Genomic DNA, 13,482 nt, shown 5'->3' on the forward strand with positions numbered 1-13,482 from the left:
TGATGCCATTGAAATTCTAAGTACACCAATTCACCTACAACGAGGTCAAACAAGTTCAATTGCAATTTTGTTCGGTGGGAAATATGTTAATGGCATAGGGCTACAAGTTGGCATGACTATGCTACGATTCGTGCACATTGTAGCCATAGGATGTTTAAATTGTTGAAAGAAGCTTATTTTTACCACATCTGAAAATATGGAGATACACTGTTTGAACCAATGGCCTTTTATGTGAGATCTTCTTCACCAGAGCAAAATTTTTGCTGGTTTAAAAAATTGTATTTGACTTTAATTGCGTTATTATCGAACAGTTAACTAAACAAAAATGTCTCAAATTCGCATAAGACAAACTAGGAAAATTAAAAACACAAGATGTTGTGATTATTAGCCCGTTCTTTTGAATAACACTCACAAAGCTGGAACCAATATTATTTTAAAACGAGCGATCCCTAAAAAATGCAAAAGTAAAGTAGTAGTATCGGCATTTGAGGAAGTATCATCGTAATTTGACCCAGCGGAAAAATCACATATTTTACATTCAAAGCTTTTATACCCTGCACCATAGTATGGAGGGTATATTAAGTTTGTCATTCCGTTTGTAACACCTCGAAATAAACATTTTAGACCCCACAAAGTATATATATTTTTGATCAGCATAAAATTCTATGTCGATTTAGCGATGTCCATCCGTCTGTCCGTCTATGGAAATCCCTCTAGCTTCCGAACGAAATGAAGTAGATTGATACAATTTTACTCAAATGTGTATTATGTCTGCACGACTTTTGTTATTAAAATGGGTGGTGTAGGTCCACGTTTTGGTATAGTCCTTATATAATGGTACCTCCCTTTTTCGGTATTTTGATGATTCAAGCGACATTATTCGCCGGAACATTGGTATTTGAAGTTCGTAATGGGTACTGCAGCCTATGACAGAAAATTGTCTGTTCAGGTTCACGTGTTCGTACAGCCCCCCATATAACGGTACATCCCGATATTCGGTATTTTGATGATTTTAGCGACATTGTTACAAATTTGGCATTTGAAGTTCGAAATTGATTCTACAGCCTAACACAGAAAATTGTCTGTGCAGGTCCACGTCTTTGTATAACGGTACCTCCCGATATTCGGTATTTTGATGATTTTAGCGACATTATTCACCGGAAATGTTTCAAAATTGGTATTTGAAGTTCCTAATGGGTACTACAGCATATGGCAGAAAATTTTCTGTACTCGTCTTCGTATAGCCCCCATATAACGGCACCCTCCCCGATATTCGGTATTTTGATGATTTTAGCGACATTATTCACCGGAATTGTTTCAAATTTCGTAATCTCTAATACTGCCTTTGATAGAAAATTGTCTGCAGGCCCACGCCATCGTATATCCCCATATAACGGTACCCCCCTATTTTCGGTATTTTGTTGATTTTGATCATGCAGGTCCACGTTGTCGTATAGACCCCAATATAACGGCTACATTCGGTATTTTTAAGATTTTAAATAATTTTTAACTCAATAGAAGCCTATTGTTTTCGGAGATGATCGCAAAATATTAAGGGGTGGCAATGGACCAAAAACATAAAAAATTCTTGATTTTGTAGTTGTTCTACATGCCACAATTATGAACCAATCGACGCGAAATTCGTCATGGAGTTAGAGTTTAGGGCTGGGCAGACGCCTATCAATTTAGACGGTCTTCGGACAATATTTTGCGGGTAAAATAAACCATAACTTATATGTGAAAATCACGAATATTTCCACAAAACCGCGAATATTTTTAATCCCGGCCAAATCACAAATCATTAAAAGGTCAATACTGACCATTTGATAGCCAAAATATCGAATATGTAGCAAATTAGTTAAATCTATGGGTAAATGAAATTGTTATTTTTTCGCTTATAAGTCGTGAACCGCTGGACGAATTTTGGCAATTTTCACCAATCTGCAATGGCTTTTGCCAGAAAAGGGTAAAACCTAAAAAATCGCTTAAAAGTCTACCAACAAAAAAGTGAATGTTTTTGTTATTATTTTTTTTTTAATTTTGTCATATTTTTTTCAATCTGATTTACAATTTTGAATTATTCATTTTCTAAAATTTTTTCTACACCCTGCAACACTATATGTTGAGGGTATTATATACAGGTAGCAATTATCGTCCGATCCTCACAAAATTGCATGGAGGCAGGGTTGTGACCCTAACCCTAACTAATTAAAGCCTATTGTTATGGAGATGTACATTTTGATGTTCAAATGGACTAACAAATTATAATTTTCCTGATTTTGCAGTGGTTCTATAGGTCACAATAGAAAACCAATCGACACGGCATTTTTCATGAGGAGAGAGTTAAGAAGAGTGAAGAGGTCGATCACTAATGGATTGTATTTAATTGTAAAATAAACCACAACTTTCGCTGAATTTATTTCGAATACATATCAACACAGCGGAGTGCGTAAATAAGCAATTCAGTAGTTCAAAAACGAAATCTTCCAAAATAGGCGGCTCCCAACATATTGAAGTGTTGTAGGGTATCACATGGTCGGCCCCGCACGACTGTAGCCTTCTTGTTTTTGAAAATGTCTATGCTGAGAAATATAATTTAGAACAATTATTTTATTACAACATTCGGCTTGATTTAACAGCTTAAGCATGTGGCAATCAGTTTTTAGTCCATTAGTTGACAGCTATTTCAATTTCCCAATCAAACCCAACGTTCTTATTGAATGTTATATATTTATTTTTGTAATGATAAGTGCTAGTGCGCAGACAAACTCAATATTACCAACATTTTTACGTCGACCGAGTACATCGAATTTTAGTTAACGCTGTTACATCGAAATTTTAATAATACCAATCAATATGAGTTTGATGAAAGTCTATTGGGAAATCTAAAAATGCTTGTAATCAATTTGCATCTACTACAACGATTTGAAAAGGTTGATGCAAATTTAGTTGTAATGAACCTGGAAATAGCACAATATTTCCTAGATTTTATTTATCTCCAGCAAGAAGCAAGCACATGTTGTAGAATTTCTTAATAACATTGTGTAGAGATTCCATAAATGTGCACTTGTTTATCATAACTTCAAATTTTACACAATTTACTTGACCTGTAATAAATATTAATTTTATGGAAACTCCATTTGAAAATTACTTGAAGTCATTACAAATTTTGAAGGGCATTTGATTATTGTTGTTACCACAGTACTCACATACACACACATACAAAGCATAAAGACTAATTGATTTGGAAACTCTGAAGAAGCCCTTAACAACAAAACTGAAGGGCTTGTTTTCAATTGTTCAATGTTATCTTCCCATCAAGGCAATGCCAAGCGACCAACTACTCTAATGAATTGTTTGTTTAAATTTCGATTGATTTGGCTTGATTTGATTTCATGCTTCTGTGTGTTGGCAACTTTGTCCGAACTCTGTTTCATTTGGAAGAATGACTGCACAGCAGGTTAATGTTGACGATGACCGGTAATTGATAAAATCATTACTCGCCTCAAATTTTCATTGAACAGCACGAGAGGACCACATGTGAAGAATATGTGCGTGTGTGTGGGTTTTTGTCTTGGAAATATAACAGTATGAGAGTGTGTGTGTATGGGTCTTAAGAAGACATCTATTAATCATGGAAATTTTAGAAATTTTATACTTCTATTGTCTTAATAATTTCTAAAATTCATTATTAGATATAATTAACTTGGTATTCATTCTATCTACTTTCATCCACATGGCAAACTGACGTGCCCGAGCACAATCAGGAATGTAAGGATGTAACTAGTTATATCATGTCCTTCATAGAGTTGACTACATAATTTGGATCTTAATTAATCAGTACGAGATGAGATTTGTGTGCACGTAGAGTTAAACGATCAAAATTAAAAAAAAAATTTAAATTATTTTTATTTACAAATTCAAAACTAATACGAAAGGCGGGCTGCAAAGAAAACAAGTAAAAGCATAAAGTCGGGTCAAACTTACCCTCATGACCATGAGGCAAAAACATACTTTTATAAATAATTATATCTGCATTCAATATTTAAGCGATCTCCATCATAAGTAAGAAAAGGTCAAAAGTCGGATCGGGCCGACTATATGATAACCTACAGCAATATGCATATTTAGTAGAGCTCCCGTATTTGTTTTAAGTAGATCATACCACCTATCAGCATTTGGCTTTAGTTTGGAACTAATATATGGAAGGCATATCCAATTCTGAATAGATTTTCACTACATTTGGCGGAGACCTTTCAATCTTTTATACCAAAAAAACATTGCTAAAGAGCCGAATTCTTCAAAATGGAAATCCCGAAATTCACTCCATTTTTTCTGATATTAGCCATTATTTGCACAATAAACCTGAAATCCGATTAAGGATATATATGGGAGCTATTTCCAAATCTTAGCCTTTCTCGATAGGTCTTTCTGAGCTTTATAAGATATGTGGTACCAAATATCATTTTGTGGGGGTGCATATTACGAATGTAAGTTATTTAAGCACCAAATCGGATGAAACATGTATATGGGAGCTATCCATATCAGTCCAAAAGGTTTGAATATAGCTCCCATATATTCACTTATCCGATTTCAGGTTTATTGTGCACCAAATGGCCAATAACAGCCCAAATGCAGTAAATTGTGGCACTTCCGACCGAATTCAGTCTAGAAGCAAGTACATAAAATTTGGTGAAAATTGGTTCAGATAGAGCTATAGCCCCCACATTTATGTTTCATCTGATTTGATGCTTAAATCCTTCACTTTCGTAATATGCACTCTGCAACAATGATATTCGGTACGTGATATCTAATAGAGCTCAGAAATAACTTTCCGCTTGAAGGTGAAAAAAGTTGACTGAGTACGTCGAATTCTAGGTAACGCAGTAAAGTCGGAATAATACCGAATATCGAATGTGGACCTGCACGGGCAATTTTCAGTCTTAGGCTGCAGTATCCATTACGAACTTCAAATACCAGATTTGAAACAATTCCGATAAATAATGTCGCTAAAATCAACAAAGTACCGAATATCGGGAGTTACCGTTGTATGGGGATATGTGAAGACGTGGACCTGCACAGATAATTTCCTGTCATAGGCTGTAGTATACATTACGAACTTCAACTACCAAATTTTAAACAATTCCGGTGAATAATGTCGCTATCATCAATAAAGTACCGAATATCGGGAGTTACCGTTATATGGGGGCTATACGTAGACGTGGACCTGCACAGACAATTTTCTGTGATAGGCTGTAGTATTCATTTCGAACTTCAAATACCAAATTTGAAACAATTCCTGTGAATAATGACACTAAAATCATCAAAATACCGAATATCGGGAGGTACCGTTATATGGGGGCTATACCAAAACGTGGACCTACATGCTCCATTTTCAATACCAAAACTCCTGCAGACATAATATACATTTGAGTAGAATTTTATCAATCTACTTAATTTCGTTCGGAAGCTAGAGTGATTTCCACAGACAGACAGATTTATAGACGGACAGATGGATAGAATCGACATAGAATTTTATGCTGATCAAGAATATATGTACTTTGTGGGGTCTTAAATGTATATTTCGAGGTGTTACAAACGGAATGACAAACTTAATATACCCTCCATACTATAGTGGAGGGTATAAAAATACTGCGGACCTAAGGTACATCTGGGTAAATCTGTATCAACCTTCTTCATTTCGTTCGGAAGCTAGAGTGATTTCCACAGACGGACGGACATTGGACACGGTATCTTTCGAACGAATCAATATAGTTACCTAACATTTCCCACATACATGTATTTTGTCAATAGGCAAATCAAGTTCGCATTTTGCTCCACGTTTTCGTATATATCCCATATAGCGTTACCTCCAGCCATTTTTCAACGAACGTTTTTCAAATTTGATATTTGATGTTCGCAGTAGTAGGATCCTCCAACGTCATAATTTGAAGCTAAGACGCAACAAGCCTTAAGAGTAAAACGTATTTCATACAATGAAAAAGAATGAGCGATATACACTTGTAGCATATATTTATCCTTCTGAAAAGAATAAAAACCCATATTACAAAACATTTTTCAGAGGAATAATATTAAGCAGCAACAGTTGAGCGTTGACTGACAAGTGGATCTTGATTTTTGCTTTTTTTAATAGGCGTCTATGGCATTTATTGTGACTCAATGCTAACTATTACACACAAATGATGAATGTAATATACGTCATAGCTAGTGGGTCCATTGAAGTGTTTACTTATAGTTTATATTATATGACGAATATTGGCAACAAAGAATAACGATAAAGAAACATAAGTATTGCTAAGCTTTATTGAATTTTTATCGTTTTCATTGATGGTAGAGTTTGTGACGAAAATTACACTTAAAAGTTGATAGAAGGTTGAATTATAGGCGAATACAGGCGTTATTTATGCGTATGGGTGTTTGCAAGCACACCACTCACTGTGAGGTGTGAAAATTAACGCATTGTGTGACAGTCCATTCATTTTTGTATCAAATACTTGTAATCAGATCTCATCCGGTAGGGACAATTAAAAATAACTATTTTCTCAGTATTCGACATCTATGAGTGGGAGTAGCTTAATTTTTGAAATTAATTGATTATTGTTAATTTATTGTTTGAAAACATAAATTATTTCTTAGACTGCCAAAGCATGTGAAGGTACACCCTTGGAAAATTTTATATGTATGAAACTAATTTAATTCAAAAAGTGGTATAGAAGTCGGAATGACTATGAAGATTCAAAATTAACACAAGGAATATAAATCCCAATATTTATCTTCAATTCCTCAAAAATTTTCACCAGAAACGAACCAATAACATTTTGTTTGTATATAATGGCAAACAAATTGCTCAATCTGTTCCATAATAGGATTAAAGTTTGACAATTAACAAACTTCATTTCTATTTATCCAAAATTCAAATCACTACAGAATAAAGGTTTAGGGTTAGAAAGGGATAATAACATTTGATCTTTTGTATATTCCAATTTCTTGAGGGATTGGTTCATTCTAGTCAAAAGGGTTTCAGATATACAAAAAGTTATCTCAACATATAGTGGGCACATGCTTTGTTTTCTTCTTTGTTTTGTTCGATCTTTCGATTGGTAGACAAGCACACGATGTACACGACTTGCTGTTGTAGCAGTAATATATGCAGATGTTTAGTTCTGCTAATCTGTTTGGAACTCCAGGTTTTTAAAATTGGCTACCTTTAAGGGCTGTATCCAGAGATTTTCTGGAGTGATTTGGGTAGGTTTGGCGTTGCAATTAAAGAGGTGCACGTGGTGTGAGGGCCTGTATCACTCGCAGACGTCACCCACATATTCATTAATTCGTGCCCAATACGAATTAAGACAACTGCACTATCCTGAACGTAATTGCGTCAAACTGAACTGGCTTGGCTGCCGCTGGCCGAAACTGTAATGTTGAAATTCGGGTCAATCCGGTATCGCAGAATCCGCTGCCTTGTATGTGCATTGGTAAACCCTCTGTATTTTTTTATTTTTTATACCCTCTCCATACTATGGAGGGTATATTAGCTTTGTCATTCCGTTTGTAACTCCTCGAAATACTCATGTAAGACCCAACAAAGTATATATATTCTTGATCAGCGTAAAATTCTAAGTCGACTTAGCGATGTATGTCTTTCTGTCTGTCTGTTGTAATCACGCTATCTTTCGAATGAATTGAGATAGATGGCTAAAATTTTGGTCCAGGTTCAGGTTTTCCAGGTCTTCGTATAGGCCCCATATATCAGTATATCCCACACATATGCATATCCAATTCTGAATCGATTTTAAGATTAAATTTTTTAATCTTTTATGCCACATAACATTGCTAAAGAGTACATGATATCACTTCGAGAAGGATTACATTAAAAATATATATCTTAGTCGAGCTCCAAAAAATGGAAACATACGTCCCGAAATTCACACTATTTTGGCTGATATTAGCCGTTATTTGCACAATAAACCTAAAATCGGATTAAGGATATATATGGAAGATATATCCCAATCTTAGTCGTTCTCGATTAAATTTGGCAAAAGTATTTCTGAGCTGAATAAGATATCTTCTACCAAATATCATTGTTGTCGAATGCATATTACGAACCATACAGGGTGAGGTGAAAAAACTGCAACCAACTTCAGACTTCTCTCATTTCTATGACACTAGTCAGACAGCTGCTAAAATTATTCCAGTGACAGCTCATTATATTGTTTACAGGCGTACAAATGCATTCTGGTGAGAATTTTCCAGAAAAAAAGTTATTCGTAATGGAATTCAAGCGTGATATTGTGACGTCTTTATATTTGGCTGGAAAACCACTAGTGGCTACCGTTAGAGCACTCCAGCATTTAAATGTGAATAAATCCTTTGTGTCTCGTACCATCGCCCCCTTACCGGGTTACTGGTAGCGTGGGAAGTGGACGGAAGAAAACAACAATATCAGCAGAAATGGAAGCGACTTGATCGAAACCACCGTCGCAGTGGCCGAAAAATGGCTTGTGAGCTGAACATATCGCAATATTCCATTCGCAAATTTGAAAAATGAGCTCGGGATAAGGCCAAAAAGTGCAAGAACTTAAAACTCAGGACTCAGAACCATAGCACTCAGCACGCGCCTCCCAAGAATGGTTACAAAATGAGGTTCCTCGCTTGATTTCCTGCGCACAATGGCTACTAAAATCTTCGGATACCAATCCGTTGAACTATTGTATTTGGAGTATTTTGGAAGGCAAGGTTGGCACTAAAAAATACAAAAGTGTCGATCACCTTAAGCAAGCGCTTCGCCGGGAATGTCCAAAATACCGCAGAGCAACATTTGGGCAGCGTGTGACGGTTTCATCGGCCGTTTGATGGCCAAAGGTGACCAATGGGTTGCCCATATTCGACGGACCTTTGGGCCCTTTGGGCCCATTCCAACCGACGAGGCTTGTCCGCAGGAAACATTCTTTTCGTCAATTGAATTTTGTACGGGAACAAATGCAAATCAATGCGAATAATCCGTTGTAAAGTGGACCGAGCCATGTCCAACTGCTGAGAACGGCGTTTTTGGGATGTTCTTGGGGACCTCTCAACACTGGCTCGTACGGCAGCGATATTCTCGGCCGATCGCCTTGGCCGACTTTTATATGGCATCTTGAGAAAATCTTGAGAAAACATTGAAAAATGTTTGTGTAACAAGTATAGAATAATCGAAACGGAACCCTTATTTATAAGCTTATACTTGAAATTGTAGAATAAGCTTACAAAAATAATATTATAATAAGCTTATTTTTGTAATAGTATATAATATTATTTTTTTTAATTTTTAATCATTTTTCACATTTTTTTTCTTGATGGACATCCCAGTAGTCACTGCCTCATGTGGCATTGATACCCTGACGTTTTCTTCTCCCTTATTTGAACTTCTGCATCTCTTGTATCTCATGTATTGAATTCCTTCAACTTTTTTAATGATTCCAATCTGAAATGGGATTAGAATAATTTATGTGAAAGATTCCCAGATTTATTATTCATCCATACCTTAAGGGTTCGGTCCAGAAATGGGTCCTAAATTCGCATGATTTTGTTTTTTGCCAAAGAAAATAATTTCTTGCTGACAGTTTTCACAAAAAATCAAAACTAATTTGTCAACAAGGGACAGATTTGAGAAATGTTTGTGGAACATAAGTGTTTCTCAAGCATTGTTGAAAAATTATATTTTTATAATATTGTTCTCAAGCTGTATTGTATTTTTGGTATGTTGGGAATGTTTTAAAAGCATGTTGAGTTTTCACAATTGACTTCTTCTGTTGAATGTACATTTCAGTGCGCTCGGGTGACGTGTATTGGTTCATGGTAAAAATCTGCTTGGACTGACGCTTCAAACGCGGTATATCATTAAGCGATGTGACATCTCTGTCAAAAGTTATGGCGTTGCCAGATGGGTCCGTCGAATATGGGCAACCCTGTATATGTGTGCTATATCTAAAGTTTTACGGATTTTCTCCAATTTCGATGGAGCTTGTCGGTCGGGCAATAAATGTTACCTGTGCTTTTTTGCAAAAATACATGGACAGACGGACGGACAGATACACATAAATCGATCAGAATGCGATTCTATGCAGATCATCAAAAGGAACTATGGGTCTATCACGCTTTCTTCTCCATGTTACAAACAAATGAACAAAGACATAATACCCTGACCACAGTGTGGTGTAGGGTATAAAAAATATCTTAAATCTGTCGGCACAGTTATATGAAGGCTTTACCAAAACCTGGACCAATATAGTCCATTTTGAATACCAAATGTCGTGCAGAACAAACACACAACTGAGTAAAATTTTATCAACTTACTTCATTTCGTCCGGAAGCTGCAGTGAGAATGTATATTTCGAGGTGTTACAAGCGGAATAATTCTAAAAACTTAAATACGATGCTGGAGGGTATAACAATAATAAATTATATATAAAGAGTGCGATTTCGTCCAAATTTCTAACGGACAATATTGGCACATTTTTTTCGGATCCTCCATAAAGGATCAAGATTTTCAATAATTGTACCTCTTATAAACTGAAACACCGATACGTTCTAAGTTGTTTTAGTAACAATTAATATCCTGATATGCGAATTGTAGGGTCCCATAACATAATATTCCAGATCAAGTGTACAAAATATTTTAGTAGCAACACTTGTGCACGTCGCCACATACACCCATGTCTATTTACAATGCTTAGTGGACGACCGTAATTCAGATACTGTTGCCAATGACACTTGACGTATCCCTCAAGTGCCACCATGTCAACGTGGTGGAGGTGAGTGAGTGCATAAATGAATGAATGAATACTTTTGGACAACACTTGAAGTTCTTTGTTGTTTCTGTTTGTTTTACCCTACCTCAACACTGAATAAGTGACCCGAACGCCTTAAAGTGTTTCAACGCGTTTTCTGGGCTATACATCGAACCTCATCATTATCATCGGCAATTATAATCATCAATATCGCTGGCAAGTATCTAAAATCGTCATCAACCTTAACGGCCAAGATCTGTCCGTCCGTCCATCAATGTGTGTGTGTGTATGTGTATGCGTGATTCGTTTTTATGGTTTGTTCGATCGATCGATTTAATGTGATCTGGAATGGTAGCAGCGGAATTTTTGCCATATCGCATCTTAAATGCTTTACAAATCACCTGCCGTTCAATTGATGTTGTTGTTCTTGTTGTTAATGTTGTAGCTCAATGAATTGTTTTGGAATAGGGCGAATGAGAGCTAGCAAGAATGTTGTTGCTCATGTTGTTGTCGTCGTCATTGTTGTTGTTGTCGATGGTAATGATGGTGGTGGTGTCAGTTTTGGCCGCTAATTGTTTTTTGGTAAATACCGGCATTGCTGTTATTGTTACCGTTGCTGTTGTTGTCGTTGTTGTTGCCGGTATTGAGTATTTGAAACTTTAATTAAATAATTTTCAAGTTAAATGAGATTTTAGTGGAAGTTCCAACTAAAAAAATCTAATGTTCCAAATCGTTTTGTATAAATGTGCTGAGCGCAATTCGATGTAGCATCAGTTCACATCTTGGCCTTTTCTGGCTTAGATCCATTACAACAACGAAGTAGCTGGAATACGAATTTAAAAATATTAATTTTTAATTATTAATTACAATAAAGGATAATCGAAACACACACACACACACATTTCAAAATGCGTTGCTTCATTTTGTTCTCCTGTTTGGCAGTGGCCACAGTTATGGCTCGCCCTGAACCTCCAGTAAATTACCTGCCTCCGGTACAAAATAATGGTAAGTATCCCGGGAATGGATGGCGTAAATGTCAATTCTATTGTCTGCTTGTTTCTATCTACAGATGTCGCCTTCAATAGCTTTGGTAATCCAGTGCCCACATACAGCGCACCCCCTTCTCCTGATACAATTGCACCAGCCAACAATGAAGTTGTTGCCACACCTGAAATGCCAGTCCAAGAAGATTCCTACAATGCCGCCTACCGCCATTCCACTTCCAGCCAATATCAGTCCGGTTATTCAAACGCTCCCGCCGAAACCCAAGTCCACAAACACATCTATGTGCATGTTCCACCCAAGGACTTTGAAGAGGAAGACGTGATTCAACCACGTGTCACCCACCAAATGGGACCCAAGCAAAAGCACTACAAAATTGTCTTTATCAAGGCTCCCAATGCTCCCGTTATGCGTCCACCCGTTGTTGCTCCGCCACCACAAAACGAAGAGAAGACCCTCATCTATGTCTTGCACAAGAAACCCGAGAACCAAGCCGATATTGTTATACCAACCCCAGCTCCCACCAAACCTTCCAAACCCGAAGTATTTTTCATCAAATACAAGACCAAGAAGGATGAAGCCCCTGTTTACGGCCCACCACCTGCCACCCGCCAATCCGCTGAACCAGCTGCAGAATATGCTGCTCCTCATCCTAATGGCGCCAATGCAGATTTTCTTCCCATGGATGCCAGCGAATATGAACAGCAAACTGCTAATGCTGCCACACCAGCTGTCGAGGAAGCTGAGCCTCGCTACATGAACATCGAGCAGGGACCTGCCGCTGACAATGAGCCCACAATGGACGCCTTTGCTGGCGAGGAAGCACAAACACCAGCAGCTGAACCTAGCAATCAATACTTGGCTCCCGAGACCACCTCGGCACCCATTGTTGTTGCTGAACCCGAAGAGGAGGAAGTCCACACTCCAGCCCCAGTCTACGGTGCACCCAGCCGTTACTACATCAAGAGAAGAAAGTAAAAAGTATTCCATGAAGCCGTCGTGGCCTGCCATCAACTCGATAGACTTATAGAAAAATTAATTGTTATTGTTTTTTGTTCATAACTTATAGAATTTAGTGAAAATTGTTATTCGTATTAAATAATCATACATTTCGTTATTCACAATAAAATGCATACGTTCATATATTTTAATTGGATTGTTAACTTATTTGCATTTAATAAAACATGTCATATGAACAGAGAAAGTCAAATCGAGTATGAGCAACATATTGGAGTATGAAGAACAATTGTTATGAATTGAGACATGTTACCCGAGGGTCAAATTGCCCCAAACTATGTGCCATGTTTTGGATCTTCATAAGAAATTTTTACTACAATCCGCATTGAAGAAAAGGACTGTATTTTAACTTTGTCATTCCGTTTGACACCATAAAGTATACAGGGTGAGATGAAAAAATTGCAACCAAATTCAGACTGCTGTCATTTCTAAGCCATTAGTCCGACAGCTGTTAAAATTATTCCAGTGACAGCTTGTACAAGCGTACAAAAGCATTTTGGTGAGAAATTTCCAGAAACAAAGTTATTCGTGATGGAATTTAGGCGTGATAGTGTGATTTCTTTATATTAGGAGCACTCCAGCATTTAAATGTGAATAAATCTTTAGTGTCTCGTAGCATCGCTCGTTACCGTAATACTGGTAGCGAAGTTGTGAACTGCCAAATTTGGTATTC

The 13,482-nt window shown here is 36.9% G+C and overlaps 1 protein-coding gene across 1 annotated transcript; it reads left to right on the top strand.

Annotated features, from left to right (window-relative positions):
- Positions 1-11,698: 11,698 nt before the first annotated feature.
- LOC101889205 (uncharacterized) lies at positions 11,699-12,796 on the top strand. Its single transcript, XM_005189818.3, has 2 exons — positions 11,699-11,795; positions 11,860-12,796. The coding sequence occupies exons 1-2, from the start codon at positions 11,699-11,701 to the stop codon at positions 12,768-12,770; spliced, it is 1,008 nt and encodes a 335-aa protein (XP_005189875.1). The 3' UTR covers positions 12,771-12,796.
- The last annotated feature ends 686 nt before the right edge of the window (positions 12,797-13,482 follow it).

Source organism: Musca domestica, unplaced genomic scaffold, assembly GCF_030504385.1.
Source record: "Musca domestica strain aabys unplaced genomic scaffold, Musca_domestica.polishedcontigs.V.1.1 4, whole genome shotgun sequence".
Taxonomy (NCBI): Eukaryota; Metazoa; Arthropoda; class Insecta; order Diptera; family Muscidae; genus Musca; species Musca domestica.

Excerpts from the sequence above, each read along its gene's own strand:
- LOC101889205 (XM_005189818.3), top strand. The coding sequence starts at position 11,699 with ATGCGTTGCTTCATTTTGTTCTCCTGTTTGGCAGTGGCCACAGTTATG. Across the intron at positions 11,796-11,859 it reads GCCTCCGGTACAAAATAATG|ATGTCGCCTTCAATAGCTTT; the intron begins GTAAGTATCCCG and ends TTCTATCTACAG.